The sequence below is a fragment of the Abramis brama genome (assembly GCF_963993115.1).
Source record: "Abramis brama genome assembly, chromosome: 20".
In the NCBI taxonomy this organism is placed as follows: domain Eukaryota; kingdom Metazoa; phylum Chordata; class Actinopteri; order Cypriniformes; family Leuciscidae; genus Abramis; species Abramis brama.
Genome location: NC_139982.1, coordinates 13016729 through 13038031, shown reverse-complemented (window position 1 = coordinate 13038031; position 21303 = coordinate 13016729). Strand labels below are relative to the sequence as shown.

Here is a 21303-nt window from a genome sequence, read left to right as displayed (position 1 = left end):
TTGTAGACAATAAGCAATGCCTTCACAAAAAGAAGAAAGAGTGAGAAAGAGCAAAGGGAGGGTAAAGCCCATTCAACATTGTAAACATGGATTCAAAGTTCCAGAAAGCCAGCGGGTAAATCATCATACAGAATATTTAGCAGACAGTTTTTCACACTTTAACTCCTGTAAAGTATACTTCCCATTATAATCAATTGTCTTAGTTGATACATATCTATAACAGCCTACATCATATTTCTAATATTTTATTAAGACCATATTAATAGAACACATAATTAAAAAGATAATATATTATAAATGATCTAAATGAGTTGTATCTTGGCATAGTAGGGTACAAGGGGGTTAAAGGCACACCCTAAGTCAATAAATGTATGAGGTGGCAAGGTGGTACACATGGGGTAAAACTAGTACGGGACAAAAGACACACAGTATTGATACAAATACTAAATTAATATGCTTTAACAATGTCTAAGTTGATACTTGTTTAAAACAATCACTTTAGCAAAGTTTGTACTATTTTTTGGTTTGTTTTGATAAATTAAATAATTAATTTTTGTTCAATAAATATACTGTCATCAAAATGTTCATTTTAAAAATACAGAAACAAAATTATTTTTAAAAGAAAATATTCTTGAGACCTTTGTCTCAAAATATACTTAAATTCTCATTTGCTACATACGTAAGTGTAAATGACAAATCACGTTTAACATCTGTGCTGGCTACTGTATACAGGCTACCAGGGCACCATACAGACTTTATTAAAGAATTTGCTGACTTTCTATCAGAGTTAGTACTGGCTGCAGATAAAGTCCTAATTGTTGATGATTTTAATATGTAGATAACGAAAAAGATGCATTGGGATTGGCATTTAAAGACATTCTTAACTCTATTGGAGTTAGACAACACGTTTCAGGACCTACTCATTGTCGTAATCAATCATCTAATATTATCACACGGAATAAATGTTGATGCCGTTGAAATTCTGTAGCAGAGCGATGATATCTCAGATCATTATCTAGTCTTGTGTAAACATTTAGCCAAGGCTGCAAAGCCGACTCTGTGTTACAAATATGTCAGACCTATCACTTCTGCCACTAAAGATTGCTTTATCAATAATCTTCCTGATCAGTTTCATCATCTCAGCATCCCAGATAGCTTAGATGAACTCGAAATTGTGACAGAAACTTTTAATTCTCTCTTTTTCAGCACTTTAGACACAGTTGCTCCATTGTGCTTAAAGAAGATTAAAGAAAATAGTCCAACGCCGTGGTACAATGAGCACACTCAGGCCCTTAAGAGAGCAGACAGAAAAATGGAGCGCAACTGGAAGAAAACAAAACTAGAGGTATTTCGCATTTCATGGAAAGAGATCTCGATTGCATACAGAGAGGCCTTAAAAGCTGCTAGATCTGCTTATTTTTCAACCCTATTAGAAGAGAATAAACAAAACCCTAGGTATTTATTTGAAACAGTGGCTAAACTAATGAAAAATAAAGCTTCAAGCCCAGCAGCACAGCAGTAATGACTTTATGAACTTCTTCACTTATAAGATTGATAATATTAGGGAGAAAATTATAACTATGCAACCGTCTACTACTAGCCTGACGTCGTCATACTCAGATTCTAGTCAGAATGTGAGTCTGATACTGCTCCATTGAGCTGTGATTATGGGGCGTGTTTCAACCGAACCAGGAAAGAAAATGCCTCTGCACTCAATTGGATAGACCTACAACCAATCAGAGCAACGGAGTAAGTGACGTATGTTTTTCATTCATGTTTCCGATCGACAAATGCCTTGATCGCGGTCCTCTGTTCCTCTTTTAAAATTAATGCGCTGTCGATATCTTCTATTACAGACGCGATGGCGGAATCTACACATGATGTTTCGTAAACAAAGTTCGGGAGGAGCACGTTCAAATAATCAATCCAATCAACTTGTCATCAAACAATTACCATGTCTACCCTATCAGCATGAGAGGAAGCATATTTATTCACTCTCTCAACTCACCTAACATTCCTTGACAGTTTTCAGCATCCCTCCACTCACTCTCGGCTTGTTCTTCCACAGCCTGGAATATGGGGGGAGTAGGCTACTTTGGGTTCGGGCCGAATACCGAGCCCGCCCTCTCCTCGGACAGCACCCCAAATATGCATTTATTCTATCTGACTTATTTATAAGTGAAATCTAAATTCTCCAGAGGCAGTCATCTTTTCTTTTACTGTCTATGCATCTTTGTTGTAAACGAATTCAACCCAAGTGCTCTTTGATGACGTGGATGATTACGTTACCGTTGCTCATCTGTCCATCATCGATTAAAGCCCGTCCTACCGGCAATTTGATTGGCTCGGCCTTCTGGGAGCCGAGCATAATTACTCCTCAACGGATCGAGTCCAGACCGAACTTCCCGACCAAAAAATGTTGTGGGCGGGGTTCGGGCTGGCACCCAGGCTAGTCTACTACAGTATTGCATCAGGGAGTGCTTTGTAGTCTCCCTAAGGAAAAAATCAATTAATTCATTTCTATAGAAGAGGAAGAATTCACTAAACTCGTTAAATCATCTAAATTGACAACATGTATGTTAGACCCTATACCGACTAAGCTACTGAAAGAGATGCTTCCAGAGGTCATAGATCCTCTTCTTAATATCATTAATTCATCTTTGTCATTAGGATACGTACCAAAAACTTTTAAGCTGGCTATGATTAAACCGCTTGTTAAAAAAACGCAACTTGATCCTACAGAATTAGTCAATTACAGGCCGATCTCGAATCTACCTTTTCTGTCAAAGATACTAGAAAAGGCAGTATCTTCACAACTATGTTCCTTTTTAGAAAGAAATGGTATCTGCGAGGATTTTCAGTCAGGATTTAGACCGTACCATAGTACTGAGACAGCTCTCATTAGAGTCACAAATGATTTGCTCTTATCATCCGATCGTGGTTGTATCTCTCTATTAGTGTTACTCGATCCAGGTCTGCATTTGACACTATCGACCACAACATTCTTTTAAATAGACTTGAAAATTATGTTGGCATTAGTGGAATTCCATTAGCATGGTTTAAATCATACTTATCTGACCGTTATCAGTTTGTAGCAGTAAAACAAGAGATGTCTTATCGATCACCAGGCTCAGTACTAGGACCATTGCTGTTCACTCTGCTACCCTTGGGAGATATCATTAGGAAGCATGGCATTAGTTTTCACTGATGATACGCAGCTCTATATTTCTTCGCACCCTGACGAAATCTACCAATTCACAAAATTAACGGAATGCATAACTTCCTACTACTTAATTCTGAAAAAACAGAGATTCTAATTATCGGACAAAAAAATTCCTCACGTAATAATCTAGAATACTGTCTAACACTTGATGGCTGCTCTGTCAAGTCTTCGTCGTCGGTTAGGAACCTGGATGTGCTCTCTGATACCAATCTTTCATTTGAAAGTCACGTGTCTAGTATCTGTAAAACCGCATTCTTTCATCTTTAGCCCTATTCGCACGGGATTAGTATTACCTAGGGACCTCCGGTAATTTGTAATAATCGCAGAGGTCGTCTGTGATTTTTATCCCGTGCGAATCTGCCATGTCTGTAAAAATGTCTGTAAAAATTCCCCCGAAAATTACCTACCGTATTTTGGCCAACACAGGGGTCCTCTGATAATACCAGTCCCGTGCGAATCCCCATGTCTGTGATTTGGGCTGTTTTTCTGTGAGCCTATCGTTTTCTAAAGAACGTAATAACCATTATGGGCCGTTTAACAGTCCATTTTACGTCTGTATTAAAACTATATTAACAATAAAATCTCTCGATATGATCTACTCCAATCCGATTATAGTTTTTCTCCAATAAAAACTATGAAGTGCTGCAAAAGAGATATGGAGCTTAAAATATGACAATATGATTTGAATTTGAATTGTGTAAATTTGAATTATTTACAAGTGAAATCTAACAAAATTTAATTTTAGGTGGTAGTTTAAATAGTTCTGAATTAGATTTTTTTTAAACGAATATTGAACATTTGAAATTTAACAAATTGAAATGTTTTTATGGCTGAATTTTATAGACATATATTTTCAAACAGCTAGTTTTTTTTTCTGAATTCGTATACTGCAAATATTCAGTTTAAAAAAAATACAAATTCAGTTTTCTAAAATTCAAGTTCAAAAATTCAAGTTCAAAAATTCAGATCTCAGGTCACAGGTCATCCACAGGGAAGAGTAAAGGATCTCAGATAAGTCGAACAGAGCATTTTGGCTGCACTGCAGTTTTCTGCCGCAAACGCGGTGGTGGTTCAAGAGAATCCGTGTATCTTTCGTTCAGTCGTTTTTTTATTTAATATTAAGAGTAGAAAAATGAGAAAACAGCTTGAGTATTAGATTTCTAATATAATAATAGTCCGCTGCAGCAGTTGCATGGAGCTTACCAAACGCGTGTATTGCAACTATAGGCTACATTTAATTTTCTCATCAAACAACTAGACTAACGAATGGCTCGGTACAACAGAAGAGCCTAGAAAGGGCTTTTTCTCTGTGTAGACCAGCAGTTGGTCTGAATTTGCTATAACCTATAGCCTATTTTCTGGACTGTATAGGCTGTCACGTTTTATCATGAAACACGCTGTGATTTATTCCAAAGTGACTCAAGCATTTAACGTTAAATAATCTAAATGTTGACTTTCAAAAGTAGGCGCGCCAAGAAGGCTATTCTCTGTATTTTGGTTCATTTTTGGTGTGCGCCAGAAAGATCTAAAGAGACCGAGACGCGCTAAAGCAGCGCATCATGTTGTTTTATTTATTTTTCAATGACATGATATTTTGTAGTCATTTTGAATACACAAATAAAAATATACATTTTACTGTTTCGAATGATGTCATATTATCTGTATGACTATAAATAACAGAGTATTAAGTTATTTCCCAGCAGTGGAACAAATCCAAGAGATGGCGCTCGCGCATCGCGCTCTCACACAACATAGTAGGCTATCAGTTCTGGCGTTGCTTCATATCGCAGACTGCTCATTATCAAAATGAAACAACCAAACATATAAAAAGTTATTCTGCCTAATTTAATTGGTCTGCGTACAATATAAAGGGCAAGCTGTGCCGCACAGTCCTACTTGTTACATTTCAAACATTTCCCTTGCTGTGAAGACGCTGATTTAGCCTATACGTGTATTTTGGGACTCGACTGAAGTATGACGCCTTTTTATTTGTATTATAATATATTAAAATACATAATCTTCTGAGTTTTATGATGTAGGTCTTGTGTGTTTTATTAAAATGTATTATAATTTACATCTGAAAAGGATGCGCTTTGTGCATTCTCTGACATTATATTTATTTATTTAATTAATATTGAGTATCAATTGATGTTAAACAAAACGGTGTGTTATTTTCTCTGGCAACTAAACTTTGTTTAGTTTTTTGTAACTTTTTTTAAACCATTGTGCGTTCTCTCCGCGCTCCGCAGCTTTTCCACACAGATTTTGAGAACTGGCCAGCTAAAAAAAATAGGCCAAAGAAGTAGACTAACGGCTAGTGTCCAGGAGATGCGAGGTACGTTCATATTTATAAATAAACATAACTGATTTTGTCTATACCTAAATACATTTCCTAATAATAACAGTGATTAAGCCCAAATGTGGGTGGGGGTAATGAACAATGTTTTTTTGTGTGTTTTTTTTGCCCGAATGGTCTCCCCGAATATGCATTTTGTAATAACACAGCGACATTTTTTAACTGACCGTATTTGCCAGAAAATAAGTCGCATTCACATGAGTGCAAGTCACACCGGATCATGTTGAGAGAGAAACGCGTCATAAGAAAAAAACATTTTAATATTAGCCTATTCAGCAATAGTGTAAAAGACCTGTAAATAAAATACAACATTTACATGATAAACACTATTAACATGTAGGCTATGTGTTGCCTATTTTACTTTCCCTTACTGTATGACAAATGAATGCAGAAAACAACACGAATGAAAAATAAGTAGCCATGTATAATAAAATAATATAGGCTACATAGACTATAAAAATAGCCTATACTGTGCCCTTTATTACAAACAACATTTAGCCTATTTTAAACGCCAAGCCTAAACAAATTTATTTAAATCGAAACGGTCGCGCATCTCTCATTCAGTCAAAAGTTTTCATATTTGCAATGTAACGTGGATGCTAACTATAAAGAAGGCTTCATACTTCAGTCGAGTCCCAAAATACACGTATAGGCTAAATCAGCGTCTTCACAGCAAGGGAAATGTTTGGAATAACAAGTAGGACTGTGCGGCACAGCTTGCCCTTTATATTGTACGCAGACCAATTAAATTAGGCAGAATAACTTTTTATATGTTTGGTTGTTTCATTTTGATAATGAGCAGTCTGCGATATGAAGCAACGCCAGAACTGATAGCCTACTATGTTGTGTGAGAGCGCGATGCGCGAGCGCCATCTCTTGGATTTGTTCCACTGCTGGGAAATAACTTAATACTCTGTTATTTATAGTCATACAGATAATATGACATCATTCGAAACAGTAAAATGTATATTTTTATTTGTGTATTCAAAATGACTACAAAATATCATGTCATTGAAAAATGAATAAAACAACGATGCGCTGCTTTAGCGCGTCTCAGTCTCTTTAGATCTTTCTGGCGCTCACCAAAAATGAACCAAAATACAGAGAATAGCCTTCTTGGCGCGCCTACTTTTGAAAGTCAACATTTAGATTATTTAACGTTAAATGCCTGAGTCACTTTGGAATAAATCACAGCGTGTTTCATGATAAAACGTGACAGCCTATACAGTCCAGAAAATAGGCTATAGGTTATAGCAAATTCAGACCAACTGCTGGTCTACACAGAGAAAAAGCCCTTTCTAGGCTCTTCTGTTGTACCGAGCCATTCGTTAGTCTAGTTGTTTGATGAGAAAATTAAATGTAGCCTATAGTTGCAATAGCCTACACGTGTTTTGTAAGCTCCGTGCAACTGCTGCAGCGGACTATTATTATATTAGAATTCTAATACTCAAGCTGTTTTCTCATTTTTCTACTCTTAATATTAAATAAAAAAACGACTGAACGAAAGATACACGGATTCTCTTGAACCACCACCGCGTTTGCGGCAGAAAACCACAGCAGTGCAGCCAAAATGCTCTGTTCGACTTATCTGAGATCCTTTACTCTTCCCTGTGGATGACCTGTGACCTACTTTCTGTAAGATCTGAATTTTTGAACTTGAATTTTTGAACTCGAATTTTAGAAAACTGAATTTGAAGTTCCGAATTTCTTCATCTTGAAAACTTGAATCTGTATTTTTTTAAACTGAATATTTGCAGTATACGAATTCAGAACAAAAAAACTAGCTGTTTGAAAATACATGTCTATAAATTTCAGCCATAAAAACATTTCAGTTTGTTAAATTTCAAATGTTCAATATTCGTTTAAAAAAAAATCAAATTCAGAACTATTTAAACTACCACCTAAAATTCAATTTTGTTAGATTTCACTTGTAAATAATTCAAATTTACACAATTCAAATTCAAATCATATTGTCATATTTTAAGCTCCATAAAGAGAAAACAAACTACAGTAAAGACGTGATCCGGAAGCTCAACTCGGACCGTTGTCATGGAAACGTCAAATTAAGTATTTTGGCGCAACATGGAAGCTCTTTTGGAAAGTTTGGACGCTTTTTGTGGTAGTGTAACTTAGTAGTCTGTATCGTGGAACATTTCTTTGTCTCACACGGCCTCTAAAGACGTCCATCCTGTAAGTAGGCTATCTCAAGAAATCAAAGTGTGAAAGAGTAAAAATTATATAAAATGAAATAAACCAAATAAAATGAATAGAAAAACAAGCCTATCGCGACGTTTCGGTATTCATAATACCTTCTTCAGGCAGGCTTGTTGTAAATATGGACAAAGAATAAAAGAAAAAGAAGATATATTATATATTTATACAATACTATTGTCATGAACTGCTCCGAGACTCGAAGGTAGATCCAAATGCAGCTTTTATTAAGAGGCAATCCAGACACATAATCCAATAAACAGGCAGTGGGTCAAAACACAGGTAGGCAGTCCAAACAAACAAACAAAAACAAAACAAAACAGGCAGGGACCAGAGGCAAGAGAGTAATCCAGGGACCAGAGGCAAGAGAGTAATCCAGGGAACAGGGCAAGATATCAAAAACCAAGAAACAAGAAAACCAGGGAAACGCTCAGAAATGCAGTGTAACACTTAACAAGACTTCGCGGTGAGTGAATGAATGAACAAGGTATAAATAGACTGAGACTAACAGGGTGATGGGACACAGGTGAATGCAATCAGTGATAATGAGGTACAGGTGAATGTGATGAGTGTTCAGAGATAATGAGTCCGGTCAGTGAGTATGGGAATTGTAGTCTGAGAGTGAACGTGAGTGTCTGATGTGGAGTGCCCTCTGGTGGCTCTCAAGGGCACTCCAGCTGGTGACCGTTACAACTATGATATTCTATAATATATTTCTCTAATAAATTGGTTTTAAATAAGTTATTTTTTTGAATTGGAATACTGCAGCGCAATCTTCGTTTCAGCACGTTCAGCTAGTGAAGTGTGAATGGGTGGGCGCACGCTGTAAACTAGAGGGAATTACGAACATTTATTTGCCCGTGTGAATGAGCCACCAAAAACACAGACGTCAGGGGGTAATTTTAAAATATTTTTAAATATTGCCGATCACTTACAAAGCACTAAATGGTTTAGCTCCGCAGTACTTGAGCGAGCTCTTAACGCATTATAGTCCTCCACGTCTATTGCGATCTCAAAATTCCGTCCAGTTGATAATACCTAGAATATCAAAATCGACTGCTGGCGGTAGATCCTTTTCCTATTTAGCACCAAAACTTTGGAACAATCTTCCTAACATTGTCCGGGAAGCAAACACACTCTGTCAGTTCAAATTTAGACTAAAAACACATCTCTTTGACCTAGCATACACATAACACATTATAAACTTCTATAATTCAATGTTAGGCTGCATAGTTTAGGTCACCGGGAACACTCCCCATAAAGTACTCCTGATGTACTTGTTACATCATAAGAAGGATGGCGTCTACGCTAATATTAGTCTCTCTGTTTATCCGAGGTTTACCGCAGTCCGCCGGATCCAGGCCATATCCAGATCAGATGAAGGACCTGTGCCTGGACACGACGACAACACAGTCCTGAAGTGTCAACCAGTCAACCCTGTTTACTGAAGTCAGCTGGAAACCGGCCGTATCCAGATCAGATGGTGGACCTGAACCTGGACCCATCCATGACGCATCCCTGAGGTGCCAGCCTCATCGACACGACAGCCATCGGCACTGATCCTTAACAAACTCGTCTCCATACCGGAGTGATGACTCCCGACTTCCAACCAGATGGAACTGGATAATATTCTGAATTTTCTGATCCAATCTGACTTCTGACCTGTAATGCTGCCTGGATCATAATCATACACTGATCGCTCGTTGGCCAGAGGAGAACTGGCCCCCGACTGAGCCTGGGTTCTCCCAAGGTTTTTCTCCATTCTGTCACTGATGGAGTTTTGGTTCCTTGCCACTGTTGCCTTGGCTTTTGGCTTGCTTAGTTGGGGACATTTAATATTCAACAATATTATTGATCTGCCTTACTTAGGGTGGACGATGACATAATTTTCTTCTAGAAACAAACTTTGTTGTATTATTTTCATGTTATCACTGTGAAGCTGCTTTGATGCAATCTTTGTTGTAAAAAGCGCCATATAAATAAAGGTGACTTGACTTGACTAAAACCCCATGGAACACGACATACAAACACCCTGGCTACCACCAAAAACCCTAGTAACTTGTACTAGGTTTACTAACATGTACTTGTTCTAGCTTTGGCCGGAAGCTAGAATTTTACTTTGTAACGAGTTAAATATGAATATTTTTCTTACACAAACCCGCTTTGCTTCAGAAGGCTTTTATTAACCCCCCGGAGCCGTGTGGAGTTCTTTTATGATGGATGGATTCACATTTTTGAGCTTCAAACTGATTGGATTGCAATCCACTGCCATTATAAAGCTCGGAAGCGTCAGGGTGTTTATTAATATAACTCCGATTGTATTTGTCTGAAAGAAGAAAGTCATATACACCTAAGATGGCTTCAGGGTGAGTAAATCATGGTGTAATTTTCATTTTAAAGTGAACTACTCCTTTAATAAAAGTTCCCAGATAAAAGTTTAAATGGAATTAAATGACTTTTTCACACTGAAAAGACAGTGACACGCAGTAAACTTTCACCCGCTGATCGGAAGCTGTCGTTGGACTGATTGGGCGGGCCTTACAAGTCTGAAATATGTTGCTCAATCAGGAAATAAAAAACACATCATCATAACTTATTCAGACAAATAACTCAGACTGCTTCATTTCCAAGATGATGCATGGTAAACTTTGAATTAATACAATATAGTGCAATAAAGTAACAGTGGCTTGTATTAATATTTATTGTATAGGCTTTTCAAATCAATTCCTTCATGTTTAATATTTCCTCCATAATTACGTATATAAAGTAATATATTTTGTGTTAGGTTGGTTACCTTTGTCGGAAGTGTGCAGTAGACACACCCACATTAACAATTTCAAAATATGACTTATCCTTTCTGAAAAAAAAACCCATAAACATTACAGAAAACATCTGAAGTAACAATTAATTTACATACATATATCGTAAAACTAATCCTGTGAGACTAAGACACTGCAAATCGGGTGATTTTAGATCAAGGTTTTGGCTGTAAATCAATGATGCCTTCTGTCGGTAGGGAATTGTAAGATGGCCGCTCGAACACTTCCGGTGGCTTCACCGCCTGATGGCAGTTTAGAACGCAATGAACAATTCAGTCATTATACAAATCAGTGCTAGCAACTGCAATGAGCTAAAACCTCTTACCTCTTAACCTCTTACGTGTACCAAAACCACACTTACTGCATGTTGTGCTAAATACCATCCAGAATACCTTAGCAACCGGATAGCAACAACCTGGCAACCATCCACAATACCCTAGCAAACTGCACTACAATGTGTTACTAATTGAAAGACCGCATGAAACGCAACAAAAAATTGTTGCAACCAAGATCATTTCAGTTCAGTTCAATAACTGTGTTAAGTTCATCAATTGTGAAATTAGTTCAATTCATTTATAAAGCAGCTTTGCAGAAAACAGTGATGTCATCCGTCCAGCTCAGTTCAGATCTCGTCCAAAAGTGTCAGTTCAGTCAAACACACATTGCAAAGTGCTAAAAAACACACTAAAACACCTTAGTGACAGCATGGCAACAAGCCAACACACTGGCAACTGCACTACAATGTGCTGAAAAAACTACTCAGAAAACCTTAGCAACCACATAGCAACACCCTGGAAAACACCCACAATAACCAAAGTGTAAAAATTCTCACCAGTTAGGAGGAGTTGATATTGGGGAATCCTCTGGATAGGTTTAAGCATGTAATGTTTCACTGCAAGGTTAGCGCAGCACGGATTGCTCTGTATCATTGAGAAAGTAAGACAGAGAAAGAAAGACAGAAGATTAATTTTTGTTAGTACCCTAGTGAAAAAATAGTATACTTAAGCACAATTTATTCATATGTACTTTAGAATAACTAAATGTATTTGTGGCCCACTATAAATAGGTATACTTAAAAGTCTGTTAAATTGAAACAACTAATTTTGTACTAAATGCATTTTAATTGCACCTAATAGCGAACATTTATCATTAACCATCATTAAAGGTTAAAGTTAGAGCAGCCATGCCAGACGGATAAGTCTACAGCATTTATGGTGTTTACAAGTCATGTCAGAAAGAACGTATTTACGCATTAAAATGTACATTGAACATCAGCACAACTCGTAATTATGAGTTTTGGTAACTTTGGGTTTTCTTAAGAGTTACCGAAAAAACCTATGCCAAAATGTATTTAAAATAGGCCTACATTTATTTCATACTAAGTATTCTACAAACCCATTTATAGATTTACTGACATATTGCTTGAGACTTACTGATATTATAAATATTATAATTAAACTTTATTTGGAGTTCTTCTTTATTACACAATGCATTAGCCTAAAATGTGTTTAATATCACTATTATTAAGGATAGTATGATCACTATATAATTTAAATGCAAGATATTTAAAGTGTACCTAAAGTATAGGCCTACTTGCAATAGTTCCACTTTAGCACAATTAAATATACTTAAGTATATCTTTAGTTGGACCTCAGCATTATTTACGGATAATTAAAGTGCATTATGTACAAAATGAGTTGTTCTAATTTAGCAGACTTTAAGTATACCAATTTAGTATTCCATTGCAGGGTATTTATATTACACAAGTAAATAAATATGTAACTGCATTTAAAGTATACTTAGCATAAAATAAATGTATTTCAAATACATTTTAGTATATTTATTTTTCACTAGGGTAGTTTTTAAGAATGTAAAAAGAAAGAAAGATTAAAACACCCAAGAGACTATTCAAGTCACTACAAAGGCATTTAGGTATGAATTAAAAACAGGTCGGAGTGGTTCTATTACCTCAAACTCTTTGACGACTTTGGCAAATGCTGGGTTTTTCCGGCAATGCTCTTCTAGAAGTGCCACATTCTTGTCGAACTCACAAATATAATTGGAGTACATTTTGAGATACGGTCCTTTCTTCACAAATATATCTGCTACACCACAATGCTTGTTCCTGTTTTAACAAGAAACTTATATAAATAGACTAGTTCATATAAAAATACAATCCGGCATCATTGTTTACACATGTTGTCTAAACCCATGTAACTTTCGATCATCCATGGAACTCAAAAGATATTTTGAAGATTGCCCTTTTCGAATCATTCAGACCAGTTTTGTGAACAAGATCAACTTATTTAATTCAAAAGACTCAAAAGAATGTTGACCCAGAAGGACAGAGCAGTCCAATTCATTTTTAAATATTCATTTTTTAAATAAACCCTTTAGTTTTTATCAATAATTTGGTCACACTTTAGTTTAGTTTAATTCTCACTAACTATGAATTTTGCCTCAATAAACTCATAATTACTGTTTATTAATAGTAATAGTAGTTAGTAAGGTAGTTGTTAAGTTTAGGTATGAGGTATGATTGAGGGATGTAGTATATGAGTATATGGTCATGCAGAGTAGGGCATTAATATGTGCTTTATAAGTACTAATAAACAGCCAATATCCTAGTAATATGCATGCTAATAAGCAACTAGTTAATAGTGAGAATTGGACCCTAAACTAAAATGTTACCAAAAATTTAGAATGCCATTTTTTTCAATGACTGAAAATTACTAGTCATATCTAGTTTCCAGACCTTTTGTGGGTAAAATGCTTTAAGGAATTAGACCCAATGAGTATATAGGTCAATGATGCTCATATTTTTCAATACATTAAAACTGCAATTCATAAATACAAAGACATGAAAACACATTTTCTATGACGAGCAGGGGCACTGTAACGTGAGGGAAGGTTAGGATGATTCCAAGGGCCCTGGTCAGAGAGGTGGCTCAACGGGACATCCTACCCATTTTTAAGAACATGACACAATTGTTATAAACATTTTTTTTTCTTTTATATGCCACTGTTATATGCCCATTTATCTGATTTCTTTCACTAGCCTAGCTATAACAAACATGATGTGGTTTTCAACGGTTTCTACAGTAACAATTTCCATGAAATCACGGCAAACCTACAAATGCACTGTACAGCTACTGTAAGGGTGACTTCCCATTGTTTAAATATAAATAAGAAGGTATGCAAGATTGCTGCTTTCTGGTATCAGTTGATGTTGGTGCAGTTGCATTACCAGTGAGCAACCCGTTCTTCCAGCTCTTTCAACAGGTTGCAATTTAGCTCGTACAGCTGAGGCAAAGAACACAAGATCTGGTTCACGACTCGCTCATCGATTACGGCTTTTCCCGCCTGACAGGAGGCCTTCAGTACCGCTTCACGAAAATCCTGCAAGGTTTAGGGAAGTGAGATTAAACTATAGAAAAGTAAATCATTATTTTAGGAGTCACTATAATGACATTTTACCATTGGTAACAACAAAAGCACTGATAATGGCCAAAATCTTTGTTTCTTAACACAGTAAAAACACCATGATATAGGCTATTTACTACCACTGAACTTCACTGCCATATTCCCCACATTGAAGCTACTGAATTGCCATTTGAATAAAAAAATTCCAACAAAACACTGATAAATGCAGTAAAAGTAAAAGATTCCCAACACTGACTGCAAGTAATAATAAAGTATAAGAAGCAGATGAAGCAAAAAAAGCAGATTTAGAAAAGAACCCATGTGACTGATTAACTCACATTTCATGAAATGAGTGAAAAATCAGGGCTTTTATGTAATGTTTCCTACCTAACGTGACTGCACCTAAATCAGTTCAACAAGTTATAGAAAACACTTACTACATGGAGGAGCTTTAGTACTTGCACAAATCTGTGAAAAAGTATAATAAGAGAAAAAGTATAATAAAGAAAAACATAAAAAATTATACATTTATTAAAAGAGGACTAATTTATGCAAACATTAAGATCCAAATTGTGACTTTTTTTATTCTCTGGAACACAAAAGGAGAATTTGATGAAACTCTTTTCCAGAAAGTAACATCCACATATCACAAAACTTGACACATGTGGTAACCAGAAATTTAACAAAAGGTTTGACTGGATAAAACAGACTTACATTTTCTCAGAAGACAAGATCTCATTTACGATGTGTTTAGTTTTATTGGTCTTCTTCTCCTCAGTCTAGAAAAAAAAAATATATATATATTACTAAATTGAATATTTAGCTGTAGCTAATTATGCAAACTATATATAGAACGTATTTATAAATTGCACTTGACCGTTTTATCTTTGCATATGCTGTTCTGTAATATTTCTATAAATATATAACATTTATATTTTAGGAACAATGAAGTGTTATATCTTATAAAGTGTTAGAATATTTCATAACATTTAGGGTGCTTTCACACTTGAGTCCCCTTTAAAAGCTCAGATCCAAGTAATAGTAATAATGGGGACCTCTCTGTGTTCATACTGTTGCTTTTTTAAATCTACTGGTGAAATCATTATGAGAACTAGCAATTATTTACTCCATTTACTATTGAACATACACTACGTTAAGCATTCCATGCAGTGGTTTAATAATATAATTAAATATCTTGCGGGCTTAACACAAAAATACAAACAAGGCGTTCACACAGTTGTGTCTGGAGAGTTTGGAAGCGGTTGAAATCACAGACAAGTGCATGTCATGAATAAATAATTTGGAGAGATCTGCCAGCAGAAGCAGACATGATGAATGTACATCTGGTGTATCTGATGACCAAAATAAATTGGAATTTACAAATGGATTTCACAATGTAGGCTATGTATGTTTTTAGTGAATATCATTAGCTGAGAGGGAACCATACTCTGGCCACCTCCTGAGATGGTCTTGGTTCAGTTTGCTTTAAAAGGGTCTGAGATCATTTGGAGTGTTCACATATGGGCCCAAACCGTGCTCAGAACCCTGGAAAGGACCACTTGTGAAAACACCCTTAAATATGTCTTAATATCCCGTAAATGTGAATACAGTACCTGTTTTTCTCTATTGATGGTGTTATCCTCCTCTTCTGAGCTGCATTCATCTTCTTCCGAATGCATATCCTCCAATTCTTGCACTTCTTCCAACATATTTCTGAAAAGAAATCAAAAAGCCTCCCAGATTTTAAAAAGTATGTGAGTTGAACTGAAGAGGTGTCACAACCCAAAAACACTAAATTTCGGTTATTCCCGCCATAATAGCTACAATACAGAAGCAGAAGAGTCAATAGTAATGTCTCAGAATCTGTAGTATGAACTAGATGTCGGTCAAAGGTAAAATGATTCAGCAACACCTGTTTAGAATGCTGCACCCATTCTTTAAATTCCATGTCAAACAGGTGTCACATAAATCAAACTAAACTTCTTCACTTTGTATTTACCTAAAGTTTTGTTTTTGCTGTTAGCCAGGAAGTGTCTAATTATTGGAGTGTAAACAAGAAAACAGCCCAGACTAATTTCCAGCGAAATCTGTTTATTTTTGATAGTGTTGATTAAATCTAAATTAATTATCTAAAGAAATTACATCCATACATTTTTAAGATTTGCTTAAGTGTCCAAATACCTTTTAGGGCCATTGTATATTTTTAACCAAGACTAGGGGATTTATTATTATTGGTATAGATTTTAATTAAATTCATACATTTGTAAATTTGACGGTATAATCAAAGTATAAATGTTTGTCCCTCCATAAGGCCCATAAACGTCAAGGATTTTTACTTTTACTTAGCCTTCGCCAAAAACGTTGCTTTCCTAGTTAAATATGAGTTATTTTCAGCAAATAAATTCAAATTTTAATTGCAATTCTATATTTTGCTAATCAAATTCAGTACTTCATTTTGCTACTGCTACTATTCAGGAATGAAATTATTCATCTGTTTCACCTAAAATTGTACCTTTTAAGAAACTGCTGCTTTTTGGTGTCTGCACAGTGTTCAGGGAATACATCTGGAATTTCATAAATACCATCATCCTCATACATTGTTGACTGATTTGGGTATTTATCAGCATCCTGTGCCTTTGTAGTGCTAAAAGGAGGCAGGTTTTCATATTCTGGGATATCTTCATATGCATGTTCAGATTCACCAGAATTCTCTAGAAGTTTGGGAAGATCTTCATCTACACTCTGCTCAACTTGAGGTATATTCGCATCAAGGTGACCATTGTGCAGTGACACCAGTGTATGAGAGCAGATTTCACATTGGCTTTCCTCTGTATCCACTGACTGCTCATTCATAACTGGAGTGAGATCAAGGGCCTGCCCACTCTTGACAGATAACTTGGGAACCTTTTTGACACCGTCAAGGTCCACGATCCTTAGAAAGGAGGTCTTATTGAGGCCATCAGGTTTACGTATATCTGCTGAGGATAAGGACTTTGATTTAGGCTTGAGAGTAAAGCCGGTCTTCTTTTTTGGCACATCACTTGCTTGGTTCTGATTGACAATTTGTCCTTCAAATGCAAGAGGGGGATTTACTTCAGTATTTATTGCATTAATGTGACCATCATTTCTCAGTGGACCTTTGAATGCCAGAGTCTTTTTAGGAAGTCCATCTACTGAAAGTTCTGTAGACCCAATGTTATCGTGCCTTCGGACATCAGGTTGAGGTTTCTGGGATGACTTCTTCAGATGGGTATTGCTTGATACCTCAGGAGATACATACAGATTTTGTTCTTTATTTTCAGTCCCCTGTACACTAAATTGCTGGGTTTTATTTTGTTGCAGCTGAGGGATTTTCTGGCGTGGGACAGGTACTGGGGTGCCCTGGCTGTTACACTGTTTAAAGCTCCTTATGGCCTGAGGACCTTTGTTCTCTCTAGAATGTCTTACAGCATTGATGTTCATCTTGTTAGGACTTTCTCTCCATAATGGATCTGGATTGTTTACATCAACAGGTAAGACAGTAAACTTGGTAAGGCCTGCTGACTCCTGATGGATAACATTGGGTTGTTCCATCTTATTTTTGCGCTGCATGGCTACTGGTGGTGCTTTCTTAAGAGGCTTAGTAGGGGGCGGACTATAATGCACACTACATTTTAGAGGCTCTGGTGTTTGGCCACTATCAACAGATGAATTAACACTAGAGACTATGTTTTTTTGGTGTTTCTTGGTCGTTTGCATCTCAGAACCACACTGATTCGCCTTCAAAGGCTCCTTGTTCTGGATCTGAGATGTTTTCTGAGATTTTTCAATTGGATGGAGATTATTGTTATTGAATGAGTGGAGTCCAGAGATGCAGTTTGACAAAATAGGTGTCACCAAATGCTTTTCTTCCTCCGGTGTTCTCAGCGGAGGTTTGGATGAACTCTTTCCGGGACTTTCTGTATTTCCTGCTTTACACGTATCAGGACTGTTCCCATGTTGATTAACATTTTGGTTGTTTTCCTTCGGTGAGCAATCAGCACAATTTCGGTCATTGCACACACAGATTGGAATTATGTAATCCCACTTTGGCTTGTTGTTCCCAGTGTGCATTCCATTTCTGAAATTTAGAACGCCAACATTCTTTGTGATGTCAGACTTTTCTTGTAAAATAGGTTGATGGACCTCATTGGATGTGAGATGTTTTGAATTGAAAGGAGAGGGAGGTTTGAAAAGGCGTGGTTTTGGTGCTACTTCAGGCTTAACTTTACTTTCAACAGCTGGTGAGTTATGTTGGTAAACACACAACTTGGAAGCAGGTGGATGTTCTGTTTGCACTGGTGCTGGGAGAACCTTTGGTTTTGGAGCCACCAGTGGTTTCTGATCACCCACTGAGAAAAAAAAAGCACATGGAGACAGAAAAACAAGGAAAGAACACTCTGGTTGAAATACAGTTGACCATTAAATCACATTTTGTCCCTGAGACACTTTTTCATGGAGTTGACTAGCCCTAAAACAGGCAACATGAACCACGAGTTAAATTTTTTCATCAAATCCTTTTATCATTTATCACAGCCTGGTCTGTCTTTAGTATGCTGGTCACATGATTTGCTTCAAGTTTTTTGTGATCAATTAGTAAGCCTGACCTAAATCCAACATGGCTACCGGTGGTGCAGGACATTACAGGTTACAGGTTACAGGTTAAACTGATATTAGCATGTCTAGGTGACTATATCTTGGTAATTTTAACTGGATATTTTCTTTCAGGGCTTCACGACTAGCTCATTTTACGGTAGAAGGAATGAGTTTAGAGAAAAGAGGATGCAAGTAACAGAGCAGATACCAGAAAACTCTTCAGATTCTGTGATAAAGTAATAAAAACCCACAAAATTGTTTTCAAAACTTCCATGAGAAATAATTATCTATAATTATAATAATTTTTCTAAAAAAAAAACATTCCAAATTTGTTTAAACTGTCTTTATATACCTATACATAATTAAAATGTAAGTACTCTGAAAAAGAGAGTATAAAAATCGAGTGTCTGTAGACCTCTCACGACTGTTGTAAACACAGCTAATTATTTCCATTCACTCCATCCCCTCCCTTCTGAGCTCCTTCCAAAGCCACGCCCCCAAAACACATGAACGTGCGACGCCAAACGCTCAGGCTCAGCTGGAAGACGCATTTATTTACCTGAGACGAGTGGAGAGGAAGGAGCGCAGTGCATGCAGTGACATCATGTCATAATCACATGTAATAAAATACCTAACTTTATCACTATAAATATAAACAAATAAGATGGCTTTTAGTACTCACTATCAAGCTAGCATATCGATACTGGTAAAGTTTAAAATATATTTTGTTTGATTCGGTAACGAGCTATATTTAGGCTATAGGTAACGAGCTATATTTATAAGGCAAAGCTAAAAACAGGTTGCATTGATACACGTTTTTCTATTACCATCAGTTACACTGTGATGAAGGTGAATTTCGTGTAAGATTCATAACATATGCATGTAAGAGTTTCCATGATGAAAACATTGTTGACTCTGATGAGGACTACACTCTGGAGACAAGTACCGCATCGTCGGTTCGAGGACAGGTCCGGGGTCGAGGGCGAAGCAGAGGAGGTCGTTCAAGAGTGCGGGCAACCAGGGTCCGAGGAAGTAGTTTTTGCCTTGTTTGCCTTCGCTGACTGCATATGCAGGTGCTTTGAATTTTGAATGCTCTTTTTCTGCCATAATTTTACTCTTCATAGGTTCCGCGCCTCTCTTGCACTCCTCAAATCAAACGGGTGCGCGCATATGGGCAGATCTTGTAGCAACAGGGGTGGTAGCCATGGTTGCGACTTGCGAGAGAGAGTGACAGTCGCCCAAACCAATCAATTGTTTTGTCCCGGATGGAAATAATGAGCTGTGTTTATTGCAGATTAAAAGGTCTACAGTCACTTGATTTTTATACTCTCTTTTTCAGAGCACTTACATTTTAATTATGTACTGGTATATAAAGACAGTTTAAACAAATTTGAAAAAAAGTTTTTTATAAAAATCCTACCTAGTCAAGTCAAGTCATCTTCATTTATACAGCGCTTTTAACAATGGAGATTGTTTCAAAGCAGCTTTACAGAGATAAGCGTATAATTTAAGGTAACAGAGATTGTTTTGGCTTTATAGCAGTTCTTTAATAAAGTTATTTTCCAGCTAAAGTTAGTTTTGATTGATTTGCTTCCGTCGCAACGATCATTTGTTATTAAATTAGGGGCCGCTAAGATGACACCATTCTCTCTACACAGACTTTAAACGCGAACCTGTGAGAAACGCTGATGGCGTTCACATGCGCATTTAGAATTGGTTCTATAGTTATGTGCGTTTGAATATATGTGCGCAGGTTTGTAATTCCCTACAAGCCAAGCCTAAACAAAGTACTTGTCTTTCCTTATCAAGTAGTTTGTTTGTTTTTGCTGCCCTACCCTACCTTTAAGTGTTTGCTGCCAAAAAAGCTAATGTTTTTGTTTCATCTGAGCATAGAACCCATCCCGTTTGAAGTTCCAGTAGTGTCAGTTACTTTTCAAATGTTCTATGGTCTTTTACTGGCTGAATCTAGAGTTCGTAAGCTTTCGAATGATATATAATTTTTCAACATTAGATCAGATGAAGTATAGGACATAATTGTTTTAAACATGCAGTGGCAAGTGGGCCAGTAACAGTTAACAGATTAATGACTTGGTCCTTCTTTTTTACCCTAATCAGGTAACGTGAACTGGGAGTCACAACTCATAAAATCCAAAATATATCAAATATTTCAAAAATTATTTTGGATATGTTTTAGTCCAGATGATATATAAATGACATGAAATGATTTTTTGCTTATTATTTTTCCACTCTTGCCTGTTTAGAGGCTACATGCAACTTTTTCCCCAAAATAAACGTAACAATAGCCTTTTTATTTGACCATTTATGACTCAAACATCTCCTGATGAGCATACTGACACCTTGTCAGCTCACAGTGGGTGCACCTATAAGCCTGTATCCTATTTTTTCTTTTTTCTGTCGGGTCGGATTTTTCGCGCGCTGTCTGCGGATGTGACGTCAAGCGCGTTCATGTTAAATGTTTCAGATCCTATGTTCAGATCACTCTGCCACCACCGCTAGTCAGCAAACAAACTTAGTTTCTCAAACAATATATGTATTTGACTGTTCTTACCTCTGTAAACATAATGTTGACTTCTTTGCAGCGGATGACTTGTGAAGTGTGCACGTACGAGAGCGAGCAGAAAGGAAGAGCAGTTCCG

At 36.7% G+C, this 21303-nt stretch overlaps 1 protein-coding gene across 1 annotated transcript in view; it reads right to left on the bottom strand.

The window, feature by feature from the left end:
• Window positions 1–21303, bottom strand: part of LOC311070697 (FYVE, RhoGEF and PH domain-containing protein 6-like) — a 40242-nt gene that overhangs the window by 16846 nt on the left and 2093 nt on the right. Inside the window, exons 2-8 of the mRNA XM_084094705.1 lie at window positions 16545–18402; window positions 15646–15745; window positions 14747–14811; window positions 14470–14500; window positions 13857–14008; window positions 12578–12734; window positions 11442–11529 (exon numbers count right to left, since the gene is read on the bottom strand). Of these exons, the coding sequence (XP_083950831.1) occupies window positions 11442–11529; window positions 12578–12734; window positions 13857–14008; window positions 14470–14500; window positions 14747–14811; window positions 15646–15745; window positions 16545–18402 (2451 nt within the window). The remainder of the gene's footprint in view (window positions 1–11441; window positions 11530–12577; window positions 12735–13856; window positions 14009–14469; window positions 14501–14746; window positions 14812–15645; window positions 15746–16544; window positions 18403–21303) is intronic.